Source organism: Drosophila takahashii, chromosome 3R (genome assembly GCF_030179915.1).
Source record: "Drosophila takahashii strain IR98-3 E-12201 chromosome 3R, DtakHiC1v2, whole genome shotgun sequence".
In the NCBI taxonomy this organism is placed as follows: Eukaryota; Metazoa; Arthropoda; class Insecta; order Diptera; family Drosophilidae; genus Drosophila; species Drosophila takahashii.
In genome coordinates this window covers 12,021,657-12,048,818 of record NC_091681.1, presented here as the reverse complement: position 1 = coordinate 12,048,818, position 27,162 = coordinate 12,021,657, and the positions used below count along the sequence as shown (strand labels likewise).

General features: G+C 38.4%; 1 protein-coding gene across 2 annotated transcripts in view; it reads left to right on the top strand.

Moving 5' to 3' along the window:
- Positions 1 to 27,162, top strand: part of Nlg3 (Neuroligin 3) — a 102,942-nt gene that overhangs the window by 27,613 nt on the left and 48,167 nt on the right. Inside the window, exons 1-3 of one of the 2 annotated variants that reach the window (XM_070217600.1) lie at positions 21,008 to 21,176; positions 23,831 to 24,161; positions 25,395 to 26,307. In XM_070217600.1, coding sequence (XP_070073701.1) covers positions 25,661 to 26,307 — 647 coding nt within the window. In that variant the 5' untranslated portion in view covers positions 21,008 to 21,176; positions 23,831 to 24,161; positions 25,395 to 25,660. Of the gene's footprint in view, positions 1 to 21,007; positions 21,177 to 23,830; positions 24,162 to 25,394; positions 26,308 to 27,162 lie in introns of those variants that run through there. The other variant, XM_044392513.2, reaches the window with a different exon arrangement.

Here is a 27,162-nt window from a genome sequence, read left to right as displayed (position 1 = left end):
TGCACGATAACAAAACTGCTATATCGTTAAAAACGAATTTCATACAAAATTGTATGGACGGGCAATTTGTATTTATGTATAGATATCTAGCGTTGTGCGATTCATGTAGTACGGTTTAAGTTGTTTACCGATCCTAATGAATAATATCTCATTTTTTTAGTCGTTTTATCTACTATCAAAATAAAAATAAAAAAATTAAGAATTTAAAATTTAACTATTTTTTTTTTAATTAAAACCGCATGTAACTTTGGTTTTTTCTTATTTATTTCCCCTTTTTTCTTATTTTTTACGGTGTAAGTACTCATTTTTTTCTAAATCGATTTTATTTATTCAGAGTAGTATTTTTAAGGAAATTTTAGGGAATCACAAGCCATACTTAAGTGTTAAGTGTTCCTTTTAAGCTGCAAATCAGATTTAAGCATGGATGATGACTTTGAAATAACCAAATCCAGGCTTGGAAACTTTTTGGATCGTCCAATTGGCCCAGACTTCTTATAAACATGATCCTAACTTAAGATAAAATACTAACCGTAGCCCCATTCTAGATTTAATATTTTAAAATTTATAAGTAACACAAGTGTACTTATTATTTTGACCACACCAAAACCGACCTATCGCACAAATGTAGGGCTAACATTGATTAGACAGGTTTTACTGTATCCATTGTTTATTTAAATATTGCAGAACAGAATAACCTTTCCAAATAAAAAGGTTTGGGAGGTCTGGCCTCAATAACTATAGAGATATCTCTTAGCAAGTGAGGGTGTAAAGTGTGTACTTATTCTTTTGACCAGTAGTGTATATTCTTGATCAGCATCACAAGACGAGTCGATCTAGCCATGTCCGTCTGTCCGTCTGTCCGTGCGTCTGTCCGTCTGTCTGTTTCTACGCAAACTAGTCTCTCAGTTTTTGAGCTATCGGGACAAAACTTTTGCAAAAGTCTTCTTTCTATTGCAGGTAGTATATATGTCGGAGCCGACCGGATCGGACAACTATATCTTATAGCTCCCATAGGAACAATCGGAAAAAAAACTTTAAAAAATTCTAGCTTCGGTGTTTTTTGAAATATTACCTTCTACTTTTGGGGTTGTTATTTTTTAAATATTTCCGAATTTCGAATTAATTATTTAAAAAATCGGACTACTATATCATATAGCTGCCATAGGAACGATCAGAAAATTAATGGAAAAGTAATAGGAAATAAATTCTAGCTTCTTTGGTTTTTATTGTATTATCTTCTACTCTAGGATATGACCCTTTTTAAATATTTCCGAATTTCAATTTTAATTTGATCAAAATCGGACGACTATATCATATAGCTGCCATAGGAACGATCGGAAAACAAGAGAGAACGCTATAGTCGGGTGCCCCGACTATCAGATACCCGTTACTCAGCTAAAGGGAGTGCGAAAGAGATGGAGAAAAACTTTGATCCGCCGTAACTTTTTAACGAATGGTCCGATTTAAAAAATTTCTTCTACATTTCGATAGGTATTGATAAACACAATAAAACTGCATTTTTACTTTTCCAAAATATTGAAATTTTTAAAATCGTATATGAGCGATTGTGGGCGTTATAGGGGGCGTGGCACCCTTTTGAAACAAACTTGCGCTGCGTAGGAACTCCTAGAATCTGCATGCAAAATGTCAATCTTCTAGCTTTTATAGTTTCCGAGATCTCAGCGTTCATACAGACAGACAGACAGACAGACAGACAGACAGACAGACAGACAGACAGACAGACGGACAGACAGACGGACAGACGGACATGGCTAGATCGACTCGGCTAGTGATCCCGATCAAGAATATATATAGTTTATAGGGTCGGAAACGCTTCCTTCTACCTGTTACATACTTTTGCACGAATCTAATATACCCTTTTACTCTACGAGTAACGGGTATAATTAATGAGAAATATTAGAAAATTGAACATTTTTGCGATTTGTTAATTAATAGGAATGATCTGCAAGGCTATATAAGCTTCGGCTGGCCGAAGCTAGCTTCCTTTCTTGTTTATTTTATATTTCGTTGGAATTTGAACGTATTTTAATGATTTTAATTTAATTTGAATAAAGAAATTTTGTACATTTAGGAACTATTTAATTTTAGTGAATTACTTTGACTTTTCAAGAATACCTAGCAACATTAAAATGTACATACTTCTGAATAAATACATACAGAGATAAATTTCCGCAGAAAGCAAATTGTTCATAAATTCAGTTTCTGGGCTTTAGTTATTAAAAATGCATGTGTGATTTACCCTTGCATTCATTTTCTTTTGTTCCTCCGCCTAAATATTTTTCTCTCAGGCACCAACAGCTTTTCGCACTTTGCCCGTATTCCGCAGACACTGCCATTCTATCATTTATTATTGAATAATGGAATAAATGAAGAAAACTTGTATACATAGTTGGCCAAGAGCTCATGTGTGCAAAGCAGCTAAATTTATAATGCATTGCGGCCTCTCCGGCTGCTGTTGCGGTTAATGAGACTGCCAGCCAGTGGTCGACCTGCCAATATCCCACTCCACAAATCCTTTTCGCACGTGCCAACCACCTGGGATACGGTATAGATTATCTGGGTTCCTTTTCATTAGATTGCATAATCATTTCCAGACACCAGGCATTGTGAGCCGGAATATTGCCTTTGTAATATTTCATTTTGCCAGCAAGTATCCTTAATTATTTATGGGACAGGGCTACACACAAACGCACTTAGGACCGAGAGAGAACTTGCAATTTTGGCCAAATAATTGAATATTTAAGTTGCATCCAGCCAGGAGGATATATGAACTTAACAATCAGCTTATGTTTATTGGTATCTAACAGATACATGCCTTCTGTAATAACAAGATAAAGCAGCCGCTGCGTCTTGTTTTCATTACGCATGTTATTTTAATGAAGTGAATGCGGTATGTTTATTTTGAGAGCCGCACTAAGCCTTTGTCGAACGGCATTAATATAGATTGCCTATCTAAAATACTTTTCGCGCCGTAAATTATTCACCGAGCTTGTCCCAATTTGCCATCAATGTGTCAAGCTAAATTTGAAAGCTTCTTAAAAACTTGAACTCATAAAACTCTGGCCCACAAAATATGATACAAAAGTTAAACACACATGCCCAGGACAAAAACCCTTCGCACACACTCGCACACATCGGAAGGACTAAAAATAAAAAATGCGGTGGGGAGAAGAAAACATTCAAATCGTCCTGGAAATCAGGCCAAGCTCGTGCTCCGTACTGGTGCTTTTATTTTCTGGGGAGAGGAAAGTTGGCTACGGATACGGATTGGGGTTTCTGGTGCGCCGCAGCCACAGTGCGGGCACATCTATGCCACTCCCCATATTTTTGTTTATTTTTCAGGTCTTTGGGGAAGCATAAATAATAAGCAGCTGCAATTGCCATCGGAAAAGCTGAATTTCGGTGTGGCTGCGTTAAATATTTATTCTTTTAGTGGCTGATTCAGCGCGTGTCACATATAATAGCGTCACTCTCGCTGCTGACACCTTCGGCGTTGTCAGTTGCTTGATTAAATGGCTGAGTGCACTGGACGTGTTTATACAGGGAAAATTAATGGTGATATTTATCAGGCAAAATCAGAGAAATCAGAGAACTATTTTCTAAAATTAGTTACATTTAAAGCTTAAAAATCGTTCACCAGAGTAGCTTTAAATAATATTGAATTTATAACATTCAAACCTTTGAAAAGTATTTGTTGTACCTTATAACAAAATATATTGCGAAATTTAAAGCAAACTTAATAACTTTAATTTTAAGTTCTTAAAATATTTTTTTTTTATTATACCCATTACTCGTAGAGTAAAAGGTCACTAGCCGAGACGATCTAGCCATGTCCGTCTGTCTGTCCGTCTGGCCGTATGAACGCTGAGTTCTCGGAAACTACAAAAGCTAGAAATTTGGGATTACCCACACATATTCTAGGGCTTCCAAAGAATAAATGCAATTTTGTTGTGTTTATATACATAAATTTATTTATACCTATCGGAATGCAGAAGACATTTTTCAAACCGGGCCACTCATAAAAAAGTTATGCGCAATCAAAATTGTATATATCCACCTCCCTCGCACTCCCTTTAATTGAGTGACCCACCCACCCGACTATAGCGTTCTCTCTTGTTAGATACTAAATTAAGTAGTATTTAAATTTGAATCTGGGTATTGCTTTTTGCATATTAAGCAAAGGTATTTAAATTTGTTAAGTTTGTTCAGAAAACTTAAAATGTCTACAAATCCTAAGAAATATCTTGAAATAAATGGTTTTGTTTTTCTTTACACACTCAGTATTTCCAAAATGTATCTGTGAGCATCTCTGCGATAGTACGACGTGGCTGTGTTCTTGGCATTGTGCGTGCTCCACATGCAAATGCCATTAGGGTTTCTTGCCGGAGGCGTGTCTGCGCTTTAATTATGCTGCAAACTTGCCACACTCGATACTGCTGGTGTGGACTAAAAACCAGGGGATAGTGGCATTTATAAGCGTATGCTCTGCCCACAATTAGCAAAAGTTGCTGCAGGCGTTTTATGCACAAGTTGCTCTGGGCGCAGAGAGCTCTCCTTCTTACTGTTCCTTCGATTCTACCCCAATATTCTTGCTGGCTGCGGTTATATCTGTATTTTTATCACAGCCCCTTTGCCATGGCTTGGCACATAATGAAACTTGATTTAGCTGACAGCAAAAAGTCACGTACAATGGTGCGTATTAGTAATCTTGTGTTAACTTTGTTAGCAAGCACTTGAGCATGTCGCAACGGAAAATGTTCCCTCCGCACATACATATGTATATCCATATATCCATACATAGTTGAATGAAAAGAATGGCTGAAAATAGTGAAAACACATAAGTGTGTGCGTCTCGGTTGTGCATCCTAACTGGGTTAGTGCATAGTTTCATAAACTTGACCAACTTGATTGACAAAAGGTTGCTTACCGGGACACAACGTGCAAGTTCCGCTTCCTCGTCTTTAAAATGGAAAATAAAATTTAGCTGGTGCTAAGGGAATATTTCTTAGGCTCTAAATTAGTCCTTTTTAATTTAGAATATATTTAAATAGATTACAAATTAAAACAAGAAGGGAAGCTACCTTCGGCCAGCCGAAGCTTATATACCCTTGTAGATTAAAGAATGCTTACTCGGTGCAGTTCCAGGGATTCCAGATTCAACGTTTCTACTTATTTAAATTTTGTTTTTAAGTAGTCAAGAATCAAAACGCCTACTTCCTACAAAGTTATAATGAATTTTCTTATATTTGTTTGAATATTCCTATGGGAGCCTTAAGATATAGTGGTCCGATCCGGCTCGCTCCGACATATGTACTACCTGCAATAGAAAGAAGACTTTCGGGAAAGTTTCATCGCGATAGCTTTAAAACTGAGAGACTAGTTCGCATAGAAACGGACAGACGGACAGACGGACAGACGCACATGGCTAGATGAACTCGGCTATTGGTGCTGATCAAGTATATATCACTATGGACGGCAGTCCATGTAGTGACGAAGCGCACCAGGAGAGTGTGCGAAGGCGACTACTATATATACACGAAGAAATGAAAATCTACTGTGATGGTCCGATCATAATGAATGATACACCTATCGAAAGGTATTGCAAAAACTAACAGGATTGCATACCAAGACTCTAAGAAAATCAATTTGCTTTGGAGAGAGAGCGGTGAAAGTGAAAAAGTGAAAATTTCGAAATTTGGAGCTGTTGGGGCCGGTGGGGATAATTGCCCCCTCGCAATATTTTACTTGTATTCCTTTTGAAAATACCTGTCGAATGAGGGGTCGTTTGTCAAAATCCGACGCTCCGTTCAAAAGTTATAGCCAAAATAAGATTTTCTTCGTCTTCCCAAAATGAAAATTTAATTCTGTTTGTCAGTTTGTCAGTTTGTCAGTTTGTCCAAAACATGTTTTTTAAGTTTTGAAAATTTTATATGACGTTCATCACATCGATATAAAAAACTTTTGTTCTACCACTTTTGGAAAAACTCGCTAGTTTAGCGGGAAAACAGCTATAAATAGCTAAAAATCGGAAAGCCGTAACTTCTATACTACTAAAGCTACAGACTTGTGCTGCATCTCGTTTGAAAGGTAATTTTAAATGCTATAAACGCCTTCTATATGCAATTTGTGTAAATGTAATAATTAAAAAAATATGAACAAAAGACAATTTTTTAAAACTTTTTTTTTAGCTTTTTTTTATTTTTCTCAAAAACGGCTCTAACGATTTTCCTTAAAACCTTAAACTGTATAGCCCTTGAGATTCCTTAAATTTTGGTATATAACACATTACTGTAAAAAGTCACGTTTAAAAGTTATTTTTATACGAAAATAGCCACTTTTGCCAGCTCGAACAATTAACGCTCCCTGAGTATTGAATTTTGTGGGAGGGTATCCGAACTGTATTTTAGGGTCATGGAATCAGTAAATTTGCACTTAAGAGTTCCATATAGGAATCTTTTGTTCTACGACTTTTAAAAAAAGCCGCTACTTTAGCGGGAAAAAGCTAAAAATAGCTAAATTTCGTTAGTTTGTAAGTTCTACACTACTAAAGGTACAGACATGTGCCATACCTCGTTTAAAAGGTATTTTGAAATACTTCAACGCCTTTTTAACTTAATTTGTTAAAATACAATAGTTTAAAAATTATGATTGACCAATTTAAATTTAAATGTATATATTAGCTCCTATGAGAGCAAATGTAAACAAACAAAAACTTCTGATATCAAATAAAAACACCTCTTAACGAGGTAAAAAACTAGTGACGACCGCACCTTCAACATACAAAAGTTCTGATATCAACATTTGTGACGAAAAATTATTACACTCGTCATTAAATAGACTTTCTAATATTTTCTCATTCGGCACGCTGCAATAGAAAATGCCTGTGAAGGGAAAAATGCTGGAATAGTTTGCTAGGGCGGGCCGAATGAGAAAATATTAGAAAGTCTATTTAATGACGAGTGTAATAATTTTTCGTCACAAATGTTGATATCAGAACTTTTGTATGTTGAAGGTGCGGTCGTCACTAGTTTTTTACCTCGTTAAGAGGTGTTTTTATTTGATATACTTTATGTGGTCGGAAACGTCTCCTTCACTGCGTTGCAAACATCTGACTGAAATTATAATACCCTCTACAAGGGTATAAAAAGAAGTTCGAGGCAAAGTCGAAATAGTATTTCGGAAATACGTATAAAAATCAACAGTAAATAACTTTCAAAATTTTTTGATCACTTCAAGGTACGGAAAAGTCTATGTCTAACATATTTAATAAATCTAAACTATTTATTTAAAAAATATATATTTCAAATCAAATATTAATTATAGCCCGAAATTGATGGGAAAAGCTACTTAATTTTCGGACCTTAAAGCTCGGGCGTTGCCATTTTCGATAGTTGCCGTTAAAAAAGTTTACCAAAGAATTACCACAAGGCAGTCTGCTTTTTCTACCAAAATGGTCAAGACCTTTTTTAATAAACTTATTTTGATGTTGCGGTTTCTTATCAGCAATGCCCACAAAATAAATGAATACGCTTTTACTTGACTCAATTATATTAATTTAAGGAAGGTCTGTCTGCTGGCATTTTTATTGAGCAAATCACCAAAGGACCCCAGATCGTTTATGATGAAACAAGAACATGCATACATAAAAATAGAGCTAAAATATTAGGAATGGTAGCTGGAAAGCTTGTTTTAGTAATAGATTTAGTAATTTTCAATTCAATTAATTATTTTGAATTTTTTGTTTTATATGAATGAATTTATTAAAATTTGGAGTTTAATAGAATTGAATGAATTTGAATTTTGAGTTTAATAGAATTGAATGAATGACATGAATTCCGAAAAATTTAAAAGACAGTTTTCTTTGAAGAAGAAAGGGCCATAATATTGTGATTAAATCTGCCTGAATTTTTTTACTATGCAGATAACATTAATTAGTTAAAAATGTTCCACTTCTTGTTCATAAAAGAAGCAAAAAAAAATATGGAAAAATTAAAAATTCATAAAAATTATTCATTTAATCATTCAATTCGAAATGAATTAGAAAAACATTTAATTTATTTAACATAGAATTGAATTAAACAAATCAAAAATTTCATGGCATACTATGATAAAACAAAAAATGAATGATTCATTCAGGGCTCTATTGGACAATAATGCTAAAATATTAGGAATGCATTAATTAAATAATAATTTTGGAAAAGTAAACTTGGCTGCTATTTTTTTGAACGCATGTGTATCTACACATATATTTCGCTCACCTCAAAGTAGAAAAGGCAATTGCATGTGGGCCAGCATTTTGTCGGAGTTGTTGTCTGGCGTAATTGCTACACGCATTCAACGACCATTTGACAGCCTGCCCACTTGCTTTTGGGCTAATAGAATTAGACCATAAACCACTTTATTGTCTGCAGTTATACGAGTGTATACGTCACACACAACAAAGCATTTTTATGACAGCTCGCCGATTTGCTCGCCCTGGAAATTGGCGCAAAACTTTGAGCCTGAATGTAACCTCATTAAATTCAACGCCTGGCTTTTGCATACGTATGTGTATCTGTGTATGTGTGGGCGGGGAGGGGCGTGGCTAGGCTGGTCAAGCCATAAAAAATGAAACTCATTTCAGGCAGGAAAATTGCGCGCTCAGTTGACGCACTGCAGGTGCGGCACATTACACGAGGGGATTTCCCGGCCGCTTTCGCTGGAAGTCGCTCTTTATGATTGTTAGGCTGCTTATGCCTGGCTGGACAATAAAGGAAAGAGGGTATGATGGGTATGATGGAAATTTGCAAATTATAATTATAATATAACGTGAAATCGTGCAAAATATTAACAAAATATTTTTGCAGAACATAAAGTAAATTCATTCTACAAATGTTAAATTTAATTTAAATACTTTTTAAAACTACCTTATGTTATTTAAACACTATTAAAAAACAAAGAATACATATCTATTTAAAATATGGGTGTCTTTCTTACACATACAGAATTTATATTTTGGCAATTTAAGGTTTAAGTAAGTAAAGTTGGACATTTTTAAATTGACACGCTTAGCCTTTAGTTGAATATAAAGAACTTTTCATAGGCCAAAGTTGTCCTAAATATTAGATGGTAATGAAAGTAGAGACAAATGGTGCTGACATAGCAGAGAACAAGCAAGAATTCCCACGTATAGCCTTAACAGATTTTACTTCGTTATGCAACTCCCAGCCAGAAACACGGAGCAGCAAATTAGACAAAAAAGAAAGTGAGCACAGGAAAAATTGGCAATATCAAAAGCAGCCAAAACGGTAATGGCAACAAAAAACAACTTGGGAAAACTGAAAAAGCAAAGGAAGCGGAGGCAAACAAAAAATTCCATGTTCCCAGCTAACTAAGTCCTTGGCCCGAGGGAATTAAATGGCAGAGGCAGGCATTGCCGGAAAGCCCAAAGAAAAGCAGAAGCTGGCTAGTAATTATCGGAAAAACTGCAAGCAAAATACCCAAGGAAGCTTTAAGATGAATAACAAGCTAAAACAGTACGAGTTTAGCTAAAAGCAAAAAAATACATAGTACACAACTCATTATAATGTTTAGTCAAAATAAAAAGAAATGTAAAAGAGTAAATTCGGAAATTTAAAGGGCATCAAATCATTTGTGCACATAAAAAAATTTGATTGGTAAAATTGACCTAAACGCATGCAAAGTAAATATAAAAAATAAAAAAATTAAATTGAAAGCCAATCTATTAGAAAAAAAGTGGGAATATTTCCCTTTTTTATTTTCAGTAAAATAGTACTCACAACATACGTATTCTGATTCCTTTTTACATCAATTTTAAAAATGACTCTCTTCAGTTTCATTTGAGAATCGAGTGTGTTTGTGGGAGTTTTTTCCCATGTTTCAGATTTCACCAGCACTCATGCCCAACTCGAATCTGGAGCGTGAAAAATCAGCGACACTTGTGCTCCCTTTGGCTTGTTAGCCATCAGCATCTGTTGCCGTGGAATGTTGGTAGCGCCCCAGAAAACAGCCCCCAGGCTCAGTCAACGGTTCTCAGCCACATTTCCTGCTTTTTTTGCTGCAATCTGGGCGGTGGCAGTGGGTGGCGATGGGGGATGAAGGGGGATAGATGGCCGCGAAGCTGCGCTAACAAGATTCGACATTTGAACGAGAGTAATCCATCAGCTAACGTTGAGTACAAAAATGGATTAAGAAGAAATGTGTGTGTATAGTATAGCGGAGAAGGTTTCAGTTTCATATATATATCGTGCCACCGCCTTTTTCCTTCTATTTTTAAATCGCTTTTAATGTGCGGCATTTGCTCTCGGGTTTTTACCGCTCCTCCAGTCGCTAGGATGTGCTTCATTTTTCACAATGGAATGAAAGTTCAATTATTTGATTTGACAGGCCCTGCCAGGAACTGGCTTCAAACGACGGCTGCGAGCATCAGATTTACTCGCACACAAACAATCACAAACCCGCCGAACCGACTGCCACAACATATTTTATATCGAACATGACTTTGACTGCACAATTGAAGTGTAATTTATTAACTTTCCCTCGAGCGAAATGAGTTTTTTGCGTTCGTCGAGCTTGAAAAACAGTAAATCGATAAACAATTTCTTGTCAATGCTTCAATCCATTGTGTAGAAACGGAGTAGGAAACCCTCCGTTTTAAAGTACCATATTCTAGAACTTTTAAATAGATAAATAAATATATAAAATAAACAAAAAATTCTCAAAATATATGCAAAACAAAATTTTAAATAATTAATTTAGTTTAAAATTTAAATATTAATATTTCACAACTTTAAAAATTGGTTTAAAAAATAAAACAATTACATTGATCTTAATAGTTTTTTCTTCTTGTGTAAAAGTAATCGTTATTATTGCAAATTTCCCGAATTTCTTTTAAGGGTAAGAAGTTTGATTAACCTCGGCAAATTAAGGTGGAATACTCAAATCCTGATATCTTTTCCATCGCTACCTTCATGAGCGTGTAAGCTGTAAAAGACGATAAAGACGAACCCATAAACAACACACTCAGCTGGTTGATAGTCCGTAAGCCCCGATGCCGCACATCACATCTACCTTTTCCCTGGCATCGGCAACAAATTTTAATGAGCGAGCAGAGCCCATCTGCGGGTTCATTTTTGGGTTCAGCCCGCAGCCAAATAAAATACCTTCCCTCTGCGGTTTGGCAACCCGAAACAAAAACTGTTGGATTTTATTTGTGTTGTGGGCGATAAGTGGTTGACAATGTAGATTTTGCTTTGCATTGAGCAAGCCGAAAGCCCTTAAATACATTTTGGGTTGGCTGGCTGATTGGGTGAAGGGACTCTTACCAGGACATTTTAGAAAGATTTTTACTTGAGTTCTTTAATTTGCATTACCTATAGTTTTAAATATTCCCAATGACAAGAAACCAGAAATAATTAAGGATTCATATGAAAATTAAATGTAATACATTTCGGTTTACTTGGTAGATTTCATTTAGATATTCTCAGATGCTTACAATAACAGAGTCAAAGAACGCTTCTTTCTAGAATTTCACAATATCAACAACAACATCTGTCTGGCCCAGTCAAAATCCATTCGATTCTCATCAATTTTCAGCGAGTCAAAGGCCCCTGCCAAATCACACAGCCAATCGAAATTCCAAGTGTGAGAACCAATTTGCGACTATTAAACGGGTCCCAGAAACACAAGGAGCCGTATAAGCCAAAAGGATCGGATCGAAAAGGAAAGAATGAAAGCCGAGCGGAGCAGTCTGCTGTGCAATGCATTCTGTGTGGGTGGTGGATTGGGATACAGACCAGATTTGAATGGCAGCAAAGCCAAAACGAGCAGTCAAGTGGGTGTGCTCCAGTGTGTGGGTACCTACACTGAAAGAATTGGGGGTTACAGAGTACATTTTTTATTTTTCAACTTTTAATTTCTAATGAAAAAACTGAAGTGAAATATTTATTTATTTATTTTTCGATAGCTATAATAAAATCCTCTTTGGAATTTTATCATAAGCTTCATGTTTTTAATGCGTATGATTACTTTTAACAAACAATTTTTTTATAGTTCATCACTTAGACGCCTATAATTTTTTTCTGTGAGTCTCCGCATAGAAGCCAATCTCGGAAAAGGCGACAGCCAGAGCAAGCTGAACTACGAGTACAAATTGCAGTACTTGTATCAAGATACATTCGAAGAACGAGCGAGCAACTGAAGCAGAAAGTTTGAATGGCTGAGGGGGAAAGCGGTGAAAGGCAGTCTGGAAATATTTGCATAGGTGACTACCCCTTCTCTGCGTTCCCCAGTCCCCATTTTCCCTGTTTGCTCGCATATTGATATGCTTTTGGCCTTTTGTCGGCCCTAAATGCCGGTCTGAGCGCTTTAAGGCAATCAAAATCCCTGCAGATGCGTTGCCTAAATAGTTAAACGCGAAATCCCCGCGCAGAAATTGAGCCAAGACTTAGCTAGTGGGTGACTGACTATTTTCACTTTGACATTTGTTTGACTTTGCTAGTTGCCATAACCCAAAAGTAGCAGCACCGTCAAACTTGTGTGCATTTTAGGGGAGTTTTTGGGGGGAACACAGCCAGTGGTAAGACCTAAGTCATGTTTAAGTTTTGCAAACAAAGGGTAAAGAGTCTAGAAAGAGGAAGTTGTTCAAAGATGTTTAAGAGGTAACAAAAAATAATAACTTTTTCATTTAAAAAAGTTTAAAAAATACAATAAAACCTTTTTAAATTTGGTATATAATATACAAAAAAACTACATTAAAAAAAAATCTGAGAATGAAAACAATCATGTAAGTTGCCAAATGTTACTAAAAATTTTATAAATTTGGGGCAATTTAGGTGATAAGTACTACTTAATATTACTGTCACAAAAAACTTTTTAGTAGGTATCCGATTTGTTCAGGGATTTTACTTAAAGTTTAATTTTAAGGTAAATGTGAACAGTACACACTTAAAATCCAAGCTTCAAGGGGTATTGTTAGCTTCGTTTTTGAATTCGCTGATGCGAAGCACATCAACACGCTCACATTAACAAGCACACACCCTGACATTTAGCCAGGAGGTCACAGATTGCGTATACGCCACGTCTTACGCTCGCTTGCCACCTGCTTGCTTGTTAGGCGAAAACTGTTTGCTGCCTGTGGAAACTAATTAAAATATGCACAACTTGCCAAAATACTTAAAAGCAACACATGTGGGGCCCGAGACGCAGAATGAGGCACTCTGTGGCATGCGGAAAATGTTGGTAAACGCCGCTTTTGCAGTTTTTTGTAATTTTCCACTCAACAGATTTCTCGGCTCCCCTTGTTACCTTCACTTCTATATGCCGTTTACAAAAATGTTGGGAAACAGGGCAAAATGGGCGTCGAAAATGCTCGGAGCTGACTGCCTTAACAACAAATAGTTTATTTATGCGCTTATTCTTCGTTATATATGCACGTTCCCTTTGTGTTGTGCTAAGAATTAATTTAAATTTCTTTCTTGGTTTCTGCTTAGTTGCAGCCAGGAGAGTGCACCATTATATGGATGGAGCTGCAGTGTTGGGCATCCATAAATTTATGTATGCCAATAGTATCACAGAATGAATGTGCTTCACCCATGAAGATTTTAATGGCCCTGAAATCCTTGATGAAAAGATCGTTTTGAAAAGGGAATTTTTAAAATGGCTTGGGCATCGTTTGATCGTTTAAAAATACCCTATTATTCAGTCCCCTAGCAGCAAATTGCCCACTTGGTGCTAGCAGAACAAATAGCCTGCTCACCTTTCCGTTTTGTCCTCAGGCCAAAGTCGACTGCTGTTTTTGCCAAAGTTTTAACTAATTTTCTTGTTTTCGTGCCAGGGACACGAGGCGAGGCAACTCCACGATAAACTTTCTTTCTTACGCCGCATAGGAGAACAATTAAAAAGATTTGTTTTCATGCTTGAATTCGGTATTCAGGGCAGAAATTGCATACATTTGTTGTGGAAGAGATCCTCCGGCTTTAAAGCCACCTGCTACTCGATAATTTAATTGAATGTGCCAGCCGAGAAGGGCGAGTAATTAAAGTTAACGTTTCGGGATGGGCGGGGCCTTCAAATTAAGCCGAAACAATTTCGGATGCCTTTGTTTATGCCATCGTTTGGCCCAAAAGCTGGAGCGACCAAGAACGCGGCAGCAGGCCACTTGACGCCTAATGACCAATTTAATGGGAAGGCGGAAAGCTCCATGGCGCTTTGTGTCCAGAGAACATTTGCAAATGAAATGGCCTGAACAATGGGACGGGAAGGGGAATGGGGGAAGAGCAATTCGACCGCCTGCCGATTACCTGTTCGGGGTTGTTAATTAAGTTTAGGCAGCCTAAATGTTATGGCAAAGTTTTCTATTACCGAGCCGAGTCGGGCTGAGAGACGGGCACACGTCCCCTAATGAGGCACGTAGGCGTATGAGTAACGCAGTCAAACAGGTGAATTTACGGGACAGACGACGTGACACACTAAGTCCGGCACTCAGACAATGGGGCGTATGCGTAGTGCACAGGATAATCACCTTCCCTTAATTATTGCCTAGATCTGGGGCGTAAATACTTCTGCCAGCTATTAACAATTCTCGGGCTTGGCCTGCTGTACGGCTGAAATATGCATGAAACCCAATTGGGGAATTGAAAAAAGTCCCTCCGAAATATTCCATCTAACAAATTTTCCAGCCAAAAGTTACCGAACCAAGGAGCAGGAGCTACCACTCGGCTTAGCGTGTAATACCATCCGTAACCCAGAAGCCACCCCGCCTATCTATGAAATTCGAGACTTTTTCTTGCTGGTGCTCACAACTTTCGCTGCTTGAAAGTTTTCGCACATGAGCTTCAAATTGCGCGTATCCCCCCAGGGGAAAATGGCAAAATGGTGGGGGGATGAGGAAGTGGGGCCCAAACTGAAATCGAAAATTGTTTGCCAAGCGAAGCGCTTAGCTAAATGTCTTCCGTGCCAGTTCTCCATTGGGAGGATGTCGATTGTTGTACAAGCCGGTAGAGGAGCGGGAGAAACAGGGGCATGGGCGTTACAGGATAAGGAGGAGCTAGAGCGCAGGATAAGGGGACCAGTTTCGAGTAGAGCAGGTGCAGTCCTGGCCCACCCATTAAAACGAACGACAAGTGCAAACATCGAGTCCCACACGGTGAAAAAAATATTAAATCGAATACAAGATTCTCATTTCGTTCAGTAAACATTTTTGTAGTTAAATATAATGGACTCCAAAGTATAATATTTAGACTTCTAATAAATATTTTAATAAATCAAGTAAGTAATACCTTAAGTTGTACAACAAGAACTTTATTTGAGACTAATAATATTACTTTGTTTTAAAAGATTAATAGAATAAATTCGTTTGCAAGCCCACACAAAAAACGACGGGATCAAATCAATTACCATGCATACATGGTAAATTTCTGGTATTTATACGCATATCGTTTTCACCATGTAATACCGATTTCACTCTCTCGGAGATTTTTTGATTTCGAAAAAAAAGGAACAAGCAATATGGCAACTTAATTTACGTGAGTCGGATCATGATTAACTAATTCTCTCAATTTGAAATAAAGCGGGATGGCACTTACTCACATGAGTGAGTAAGAGAAGAACACATTCGAAATTCAAACTATAAAATACTTAGAAAATACAAAATTGATACCACATAACATGAAACCGATCATAGTTTTATATCAATTGTCCGTTAAAATTTAGTATTGACTAAAACTAAATTTGTACTTACTAACTTAATTGCAATTTAAATTTAATTTATTTTTCTATTATTTTCCTAGACCTAGCATGATTTCTTCTATCTGCACCCGTGCCACATTGCTGTATTTACATGCAGACAATATGAAGCAGTCGTATATGTTTATAACATCCGCAAATTGTTGAAGATAACAATTATTGTGCATTGAAAGCAAAGCTGGGGGAGTGGAGCGTGGAGAGGGGGAGGTGGGGAGCAGTGGAGCAGTAGCAGCCGGAAATGACAGTTTACGGAAACACACAAAGCCAACAAGGACGCCAGGACCAAGGACCAGGACGGACACAAAAGCCAAGCCCAAATAGCCTGGAGATGTGCCATTAGGTCGGCCACGACCACCACCCACACAATTCCACCCGCTTTGTGGTTAAGCAGATTTTTTGCTCGTGTGCTGTAAATTTTGCAACTTGTCTGGGGATAACTATTTCACCTTTACAGCTGCTGCTGCTCTTGCTGTCTCCCCAGGTGTTGCTCATTAGTGTAACAGGCTCTCCTATGCGGTTAAGTTGAGATTGTTCAGATTGAAATATTACTGGCTAAGACTCGGGCTTACAGCATGGGGTCGAAACTCAATTAGGACCAGCTTGGAGAGTTGTTTCTTTACTGGCATTTTCTCTGCGGTGTAATGAATATGAAAGTTTGCGTACAGAGCAGAAAATATCACCGAAATGGGTATTTAGATGTTCAAGTTAAAAGAGCCTTTTGAAATTGTACTTACACTTAAGTAAAAAATAAAAGCAAATAAAGAGAGTAACTTAAAATGATTATTAGGTTATAATAACCCTTATACAAAGTTTAACTACTTTAGTTGAGTTTTCTAAAGCTATTGACACAGAATCAAGCATTTTGTATATTGTATTGGATAAAGTGTATACATTTTTCTTGACCACTAAATATGTTTACTTTCTAGCCGCCTTTTCGACTTGGCCTAATTGATGACCATTGTCTGGGCTGAAATGGAGCTCTTATCCTTGAGTATTTTTCCCATCAATGCTTTGTTAAAAGGTCAATTACGGCGGGCTGTCTCGTTATGTAACTCTATCCAGCGATGAGTTGACCTTGCATTATTTGGACAGGACGATTCGCCCTTGCATATTTATAAGGCGGTGCGAAGCCAGCAAATGTATTAACTAAGTGGGCAAAAACAAAGCCCGAGGCGAAACAAAATGGCTGGCGTGGCAGGGAATGCTCCTATGACCGCACACACACAAAGGCCCAAAGGACTAAGGACCCGTACCCGTTGTCATATCGCGCCAGCAACGCCCTCATTGAGTAAACATTGAGTCAACACTTCCGCTAAGATAACATCAACATGGCGCCAACATTATGGAAGGGCCGAAAGCGATGGCCAAATAGATATTCCATTGCAGATAACATGAGCCAAAAGACAAAAGCGAGGACAACGCAGGCGAAGGAGAAAAAAACACTGGGTGGAAGCTGGCGAAACCAGAGCGCTTAGCTCTTGGCCAGCGATTTTTACCCAATAAATTATTTTATCTGCCATTTCAGCCAAACAAAAACAAATACGCCGAATGGAGGCCGAGCCACGTGGCATAAAATGGAATTAGGAACGCATTGACAGACACAAAAAAGACACACAGAATGGCGGCGGCTGTTTATGAAAACGTCATTAAAATACCCCAAAGAGCATCTAGTTCCATGCCACAACTAGTAAAAGTAATCCCGAACAAAGCCAAGGGCGCTGCTTTGGCGTGGGTGGAAATTAATTAAGACTAACGCGCTCAGCCGGGATGAATATTTCGGGCCTGTGTCCTTTGGCGTGTGCAGTGCAAATTGATTTTCATTCGAAATTGTCGCCTTAAGTGTGATGGACTGGCAGGAAGATAGGAACTCGAAATAAATTACTCGAAAATGTGGGTCAGAGATGGCAATTGTAGCGTAACAATCGCTGGAAAGGTGTGAAAATTGGGGTTCGGGTTAGGAAACTATAAAATATGTTTTTTACATATATTTACATGGTGTTAAAATATTGGTTAGTTATTTTATTTTATTTATTTAGATCATTAGGAGCGGGGAAAATGGAAAATTAATTATTTTACAGGTTACGCCAAAGTCTATCCCTACGATATGACTACGAGCTCCACGCCTTGACTTTGCCGACTCTGGCTGGCTTTGCCCTCTAGCCTCATTATTTAGTCTGCCTTGGCTTACGGGGCGTATGCGCAATGTCTTCGTTCGCCAATGTATGTATGTCGCCTACGTCATTGTCGTCAATTATTTTCGCATGTGTGTTGCTACGTAATGGCGTAATGTTGCTTTAATATCATTATTTCGTCATTTGCTGCTGGTGACCCCCCAAGGCAAAATTATTTCATGCGACGCCGAATAACGAATTCAATTTGCGAATTTCTGGCAAGGCCGAAAACACAGAGGAATGATTGGAAAGAGGGCCAGGAGTCCCTGGGTATCGTATTATTTGCCAATATTAAACGATAATTTATTTCTAACTGCGTCGAAAATTTGCTTTCGAAATTTGTTAGCCGCGAGCGCTAAATTTATGCCATGTATGGGATGAGAATTGTAAAATCAGAGGAAAATTAATTTTCCATGCATTTTCCGGGCCCAATTGTGCGAACAATTTATTGCTTTAGCTAATGTTTGGCCCAAGGATAAATTCATGTGTATCTCATTCGAAGGATTCCAAACGTCGAACAACTTTGCATATTTTAAACATTTTGTGATTGACTTTTCCGTCGAGTGCCAAATTTAAAATTGGTCGAATTTTTGTAAAAGATTTCCTTGCTTCTGATTAATGCACGCTGACTATTTAAACAAATAAATTATTCATATCTTTTGAAGGACCGTCAAGTTAAAATTGGAAAAATTAACGAGTACACCATTTGCATAGAGATAAGTACCGTTTTCCATTTGCAGTTAATGCATTCTTTCATTTTGCATATTTAATTTTATGTAGCCACTTATGCTAATATTAAATACACTTTTAAGCTGCTTTAAGCCTGCAGCCAGAAACTATTTTCCCCCATTATATTTTTATTTTAAAAATGCAGATGGATTATAATTTCCGCCAAGTATTTTTTATCCCCACCACTTGCCAGAGAAGCTTCTTTTTTTCCCTCGTTGACTTGTCAGTTGCGCTCTTCCTGATGAAAGTCGGTTTAATTTCTGCCTTCGTTGTTTTGCAAAGCCATTGTTTTAGCCATTTTTGCAGGCAGAGGGCGGAGCCCAGTCGAAGAGGCGAGAAGTTTTGTACTCGCATACATAAATAAGGGACGTGGGCGAGCAAAAAATTATAAGCCTTTGTTTGTCGGATAGTCAACATAATGAAACCCTAAAACGCGGCAAAAAGGAGGCAGCCCATTAAGGCAATGAAGAGACGCAGATAAAAAGTCGGAGAGTTCTTCTCGAATATTATTATCAAGAGACGAACTCTGACATGCAAAATGCATTTGGCTAAACTAAAACGTAGTTAAAAAGTCGCATTATTTCCCATCACTTGGAAAGTTCTCCATCCCACTTAATACTTGGCTTTTTTCCGTTCTCCTTTGGTTTTAACTCTTTTGCAGATTGCATTTTTCGCTCATATTTTCTTGCAGCGAATTTCTCACATTTTTGCATAAATTTGCATGAGAAATTACAGTTTGAGTTGGTCCGAGTATCTGTCTCCTCTCTGGTCTCTTTTTGCTTTTATCAGACGAAGCTTTATGCAAAAACAATAGTTTTCCCGGGAGTCATGTGTTGAATACTGTTAGTTTACTCTTTGCGGTCGGAGGTATTTTCTAAAATAATTGTAAAAAAATTCAGAGAGAGTCCATGCCCAGAGATGGAGAGACACAACTAAAAATACATACTTATTACATAACCATTTCCATTCTCCACTATCGCCCTCCGTTTTTCCCGCCTTTACATGGGTATTTTCATACCCACTTAAGCAGGGGAAGGCAAGACAGTCATTTCAATAAACTCAAATAACAATGCCAAGGCAAGTAAGTCAGAAACATTTTCATTTTCATTTCCATTTCCAGTCAGACAACTGCTAAACAATTTTCCCTCCTATCTCCTGCCCTTTTTACCGCTGTCCTGGCATTCCTTTGCCGTTGCTTTGCCTTTGGACTGGGATTTCTTTTTATATTTGTGAAGATTCTTTCGTTCCGTTTGCCTTCCACAACTCGGTTAAGCACCAAAACTGATTAAATTTCCGGAAATACATGTCTGCGAATGTTCCAATCGATATATGTACTATAAAGAAGCAATTTTTCTGCACATACGGCCATCGAAATGGGAGCATTGAATATAAAGCATACGCATCGTTGGCGTCTTTCAACGATTTTAACTTACATTTAGTTTATCACACAGAGAGAAAAAATAATGTGCTTTAATTTGTCATGTAATTTGAGTAATTTTTATAAATATATATGATATTTCATATCATCTGAATATTTAATACTGATTAAATGATCTAATATTGATATTAAGAATACAGAATAAAATTTTTTTCACCAAGACTTTTTTCTTTGTCTAGCCCTTGGTCTTCATTAAGCTTGCGTGTGTACTTTGAGTTCCCTTTGGAGAAGACAGATTATGGCTGAAAAAATCGGAGCAAACAAATATCCATTACACCTAAGGATTGACCTAACTTTGAACTTTATTGCTCATTGTCCGACCTGCTCCTTCGGCCTCCTATCTAATTGCCCGGCCCACAATTCTTAATTTAGTTGTGCTACTTAAGCAGTTTAATGCCTCGGCGGCAAGGACTGCTCCTCGTCCGAAATGCCCTTTCATCCACCCTCGCCTCCACCTCAGAAGACAAATTAATGACCCTCGGACTGGGTAAAATAACTGAGGCTGCGGATGCGAATGCGGATGTTCCGTCTAGCTGGCGCTGAATTTATGGCGCAAAGAGCGCAGAAAAAGTTGCGGCAAGGCGGAAATTGCGGCTAGTTGCAAAGTCAAGAGACTACTTTCAGCTTTTGCTGGAGATATAATTCCCCGACCTTCCATGATAAAACGTTTTCCATAGCAATCCCCTGGGCCGCTTATCGCGTTTTGATTTTTAATTATAGCAAAAGTATTTCACAAACTGGAATTTCGTTTCGTTTATTTGCAATTAAATTAGGCAAACAACATGAAAACACTCTCGAATCCAATTATCTCTTCGAGAGCCGAGATACAAATTACAAATGTGAATAAAGTCATTTCGAATACTTGCGCACATATACAAGTTGTATACAAATTTGAACTTTTGACAACTTTTTGTTTTCAGTCCAAAAGTTCGGCAAGAATTTTTGGGGAAGAAACGGCAAAGTTGGAGATGTTTTTCCTGTCATGTAATAAGGCGGCATTATTGTGTACATAGAATCTTTGAGTGCGTTTGAGGATGGTCCTGGCCTGACTTCTTTCAATGCTTAAAAAAGCAGTAAGTATAAGTCGGAAATGTTAAAGCCGGACGTCGGCTGACGGTGGACGAATAAATGGATATTTGTATATTTGTCACCCTCTTTTACTTGAAAATTCCACCGCAGCGTGACGGGCTCTTAACTCGTTCGCAATCACAATGGCAAAATAAAACAAAGCGTCTGTGCAACAGTGCGTATGATTTACAATGTTTACCACGGAGTGGGCCGAAGTGAAGTTAAGTAAAGTCACTACTGCTGCGGACAACTTGATGACGTTATTTGTTGAGCAAACTAAGGAACTCGCACTCTAAAATCCCTTCTGGCCTGCCCTCTGTTTACTTATGTGACTCGACGTCCCGGCCTTTGCCTGGGGGAAATTATATGCTGAAAATGTAGTCGAAATTCGCATAATAAATGAATAGCACCAACAAGCCGGCGAACGCCAACGCTATGCTTTGATGGAATGTGGGAATAACTCAATTTCCACGAATACAATTAATTCAACTAGTGAGCCGAGGATTATGGGCGGAGCGGCAGCCGAGTCTAATTACTTTGGTAATGATCTGCATCACTATGGACGGCAGTCCATGTAGTGACGAAGCGCACCAGGAGAGTGTGCGAAGGCGACTACTATATATACACGAAGAAATGAAAATCTACTGTGATGGTCCGATCATAATGAATAATACACCTATCGAAAGGTATTGCGAAAACTAACAGGATTGCATACCAAGACTTTAAGAAAATCAATTGGCTTGGGAGAAAGAGCGGTGAAAGTGAAAAAGTGAAAATTTCGAAATTTGGAGCTGTTGGGGCCGGTGGGGACAAATGCCCCCTCGCAATGTTTTAGTTGTATTCCTTTTGAAAATACCCGTCGAATGAGGGGTCATTTGTCAAAATCCGACTCTCCGTTCAAAAGTTATAGCCAAAATAAGATTTTCTTCTTCTTCCCAAAATGAAAATTTAATTCTGTTTGTCCACTTGTCCACTTGTCCACTTGTCCACTTGTCCACTTGTCCACTTGTCCAAAATATGTTTTTTAAGTTCTGAAAATTTGATATGACGTTCATCACATCGATATAAAAAACTTTTGTTCTACCACTTTTGAAAAAACCCGCTAGTTTAGCGGGAAAACAGCTATAAGTAGCTAAAATTCGGAAAGCCGTAACTTCTATACTACTAAAGCTACAGGCTTGTGCTGCATCTCGTTTGAAAGGTATTTTTAAATGCTATAAACGCCTTCTATATGCAATTTGTGTAAATGTAATACTTAAAAAAATATGAACAAAAGACAATTTTTTAAAACTTTTTTTTTAGCTTTTTTTTATTTTTCTCAAAAACGGCTCTAACGATTTTCTTTAAAACCTTAAACTGTATAGCCCTTGAGATTCCTTAAATTTTGGTATATAACACATTACTGTAAAAAGTCACGTTTAAAAGTTATTTTTATTCGAAAATAGCCACTTTTGCCAGCTCGAACAATTAACGCTCCCTGAGTATTGAATTTTGTGGGAGGGTATCCGAACTGTATTTTAGGGTCATGGAATCAGTAAATTTGCACTTAAGAGTTCCATATAGGAATCTTTTGTTCTACGACTTTTGGAAAAAGCCGCTACTTTAGCGGGAAAAAGCTAAAAATAGCTAAATTTCGTTAGTTTGTAAGTTCTACACTACTAAAGGTACAGACATGTACTATACCTCGTTTAAAAGGTATTTTGAAATACTTCAACGCCTTTTTAACTTAATTTGTTAAAATACAATAGTTTAAAAATTATGATTGACCAATTTAAATTTAAATGTATATATTAGCTCCTATGAGAGCAAATGTATACAAACAGAAACTTCTGATATCAAATAAAAACACCTCTTAACGAGGTAAAAAACTAGTGACGACCGCACCTTCAACATACAAAAGTTCTGATATCAACATTTGTGACGAAAAATTATTACACTCGTCATTAAATAGACTTTCTAATCTTTTCTAATTCGTCACGCTGCAATAGAAAATGCCTGTAAAGGGAAAAAGGCTGGAATAGTTTGCTAGGGCGGGCCGAATGAGAAAAGATTAGAAGGTCTATTTAATGACGAGTGTAATAATTTTTCGTCACAAATGTTGATATCAGAACTTTTGTATGTTGAAGGTGCGGTCGTCACTAGTTTTTTACCTCGTTAAGAGGTGTTTTTATTTGATAATAATTTACTTACACTTGAGGGCATCATATAATTAAAATTTTCCACCAGCTCCGAGTCACTGATTCAATTAATACCCTGCAGAAGGGGCTGTAAGGATAATCTTAGATTGTGTTTGATGTGATTAATGTGTCATTAATAACCTTTTATATAATATTCCAATAAGTGAAAAAGTTGAAAGTTGAAATAGCAAGTAATTTGTTATTCTCTTTGCATCTTAGTTTATTCAAAATTAAATGGAAAACGTAATAAATATTTACTTTTTAAACTCCTTCAAAGGTTTTCATGTTTGGTACATATTCAATTTCTTTTAAAATGTCCGAATAACCCAGTGGCTTCCATAGTTATTAATATCTTAGACAAACTGTTTGCCCTCTGAATACGCATATGGCGCGTGCCGGGTTAATTATTAAGCATAGTTTAAGTGCTGCATGAGCGAATGAAAGGTCTAATAAAGTGTGCCATCTCTCTGATCCGATTGCAGCCTCATCCGCCATGGAAGGACCTCAACTAGAGCCCCCCTGCTCGTCCTCGGAATCCTTCTCAGCGCTGAGTACGTGAACGTCTCCGCGGAGAATGTCCGCTTGCATGACAATTGTAGCGTGCCGGCATTCAGAAAACGCAGCAGCAGCAGACGACGCGGCTGAGCGAGCAGTACGTGAAGTGATTCTCAACAAGCAGCGGCAGTAGGGCGCGAAGGAGCAGGGCCAGGAGCAAGGACATCCCACATCCAGCATCCAACGCACATGCACGACAGAAGGGCTTAGCACCTGCACTCGAGCCGCAGACAGCAGAAGAGCCAACGCACGGAATAAGTAAGTGCGAGCTGAATAAAAATACTTTCCTTGGCGGAGGTGGAAGGAAAAAAAGGGTATTTCAGGGGGCAGAGCAGCTGGGATCATCAGTAAGGCTGGTCTTCGGCTTACTCGAGGCGAAAGCTGCAGAGGGATTTGGGAAACAACTAACATTAATTATTATTTTATTTTTTCTTGATTGAGTAAAATTAAAAAACTAAAAATCATTATATTTCATAATCATTATATGCTTTCCATTTTTAAATACCTATCTTGTAGAAACAGCTCAGTGTATTACTTTTATGAAATGGGTTCTGAGTGCAACTGATCCATTAGTTTTTCTTTCATTGAATTTAAGCTACCCCAAAACAAATCCTTCCATAAGCCTTTCATCAAAATCTGCTTATCGGGATGCCCACATCCTTCGTTTGGCTCCTTCGAATTGTTGATCCAATGACCCAATGTCACCAGTCAGGCAATGAAAAGGCTCCAGCTTTGTTCCCTGCGCCTTAACTCCCCATCGCCCCACTTCCTAGTCATTCCACGTAGGCATTCTCCTCGTGTTGTCAGGAGTCTCGGCTCTGCCTGCCTGCCTGCTAGACTGACATGTCTGGCATATGCAAAATGCCAACTGTCCCTGCCACCCCACCATTCCGATCTCTCCACCCACTCCCATCCCCAAAAACCCCATGGTTCCTTTGTTGTTGTGTCGACTACAACAAGGGCAAGGACACTACACCAAGTGCAAACAAGGTGATGCTTCAGCTGGCAAACATACCAAAAACAAGATGGGGAAAGGGGTAGGGCAAACGAGTGGACGGGTGGATTCTTTGCCCATTTTTCCAATACCCCTTTCTTTTTGGGAAAATGCCTCTAGAAAGACAACAAAAAAAAGGCAGTGAGGACCGAATGAAACGCTTCAAGGCACATACTCGGCGGAATTGCCTTCCAGAGAGCAGAAGAGCCCAAATGAAGAATGCAGAAAAAGGTTTTATAGAATTTGGACTTAAACTTAAGTCAGATAAAGTTTTAAGGATTTAGGGTAAACTATAACAAACATCCCAGAAACTGTGGTTTCATATTATGTTTTTAAACAATATACATATAAGACCGGAAATATTTTTAATAATTTTTTAAATTAATAGATTTAAGTTTGTTAGGGTTTTCTGATATTCATACATCACTTTTTACGTTTTATAAATATTAAATATAAATGCACTAATTACATTTAATTGTACTTGTTTTTCTTTCCAGTTCACTTAAACTGCCATATATTTTGCAAACAAAAAAAACGACAAAAAACGTATCGCTGCTGTAAAGTAAATTAAAAGCGGACATAAAAAGTGTGAGTCCTTGCCGAAACGAGCAAAGCGAAAAGCAGGCCACGCCACAAACAGCTATCTTGTGGTCAATTACACAAGAGGAGCGCGGGGGAAAGAGTATAAAACAGCAGTCTGACATCAAGTTATCGGAAAAACAAGGACAACATTGCGACGTGGCCATTTTGACCAATAATAATAATGGTTATGTTGCTGCACTCGAAGCGACCACTCCCGCCATCAGCAGCAAATCCCACGAGAACGCGGCGGAAAGTGCCGCCCACGAGACGGAGGCGGTCCGGATGGGCGTGGTCGTCTCTGCTGGTTCTGGTGGTCCTGGATATAGTCGTATCCAGATGCACGGCGGCCGGCATTAGTTACAGCAGCAACAGCGGCAACCTGAGCACATCGCAGAAGAGTCCCTCTTCGGTGAATAATGGCGGACTCGTGCTGATCGGCTCCAGCAGCGCCACTTCCAGTTCCGTGCCCTCATTATCCCTCACTTCATCCTCGTCGGCGGGCTCGTCCTCGTCCGCCCCGAGCAGCTCGTCTGCTACGAGTAGCAGCGGATCCAGTGGCAACCGCAGTGGAAGACCCACCGGCAGCAGCAGCAACTCGAACTCGAACTCCAACCCGAATCACGATCAATTACCCGCCCAGCTATCGTCGCGGATTATCCACACACGCAACGGCGCCATATCGGGCGTAATTGTCCAATTAGATGGCAGGCACTTGGATCCGGTCGAGGCGTACCGGGGAATCCCCTACGCCTCGCCGCCGGTCGGCAATTTGCGGTTCATGCCGCCCGTCTCGGCGGCCATGTGGTCAGGTGTCAAGAAGGCGGACAGGTGAGTCGGCTCTATAAATTTAAAGGCGGGCATTAGGCGCCACTAAACCGGGATTAGCCTAAATTATTTCCTTTCGCATAAAAAATAATTTGAAAAAATGTATTACTACAATGTGTTTCGGAAGTCAATCTGAAAATAATATTATTACACAGAAAAAAAAGGGATTTTATATTAAATTTAAGGTTTCCATTGAATATTTTTATATTTAATTTTAATAAAAACGGCAATAGATGAACAACATAGCGCATAATATTTAAATTGAATCAGACATTTAATGAAATAACAAGAGAGAACGCTATAGTCGGGTTGTTGTCCCGACTATCTAATACCCGTCACTCAGCTAAAAGAAGTGCGAACGCGGGTTGGTGTCTCGACTAATAATCGTAACTCAGCTAAAGGGAGTGCGAGGGAGATAGATATATAATTTTTGATTGCGTATAACTTTTTAATGAATGGTCCGATTTGAAAAATGTCTTCTACATTTCGATAGGTATAAATATACACAACAAAATTGCATTTATACTTGTCGGAAATCTTTAAAGATGTGGGCGCAGGACCCATTTTAAAATCGTTAGTGGGCGATTGTGGGCGTTAGAGGGGGCGTGTCGCTCGGCTAAAATAAACTTGCGCTGCGTAGGAAGCCAAATAATATGTGTGGGAAATCTCAACCTTCTAGCTTTTGTAGTTTCTGAGATCTCAGCGTTCATACAGACGGACAGACAGACAGACGGACAGACGGACAGACGGACATGGCTAGATCGACTCGGCTAGTGACCCTGATCAAGAATATATATACTTTATGGGGTCGGAAACGCTTCCTTCTAGCTGTTACATACTTTTGCACGAATCTAGTAT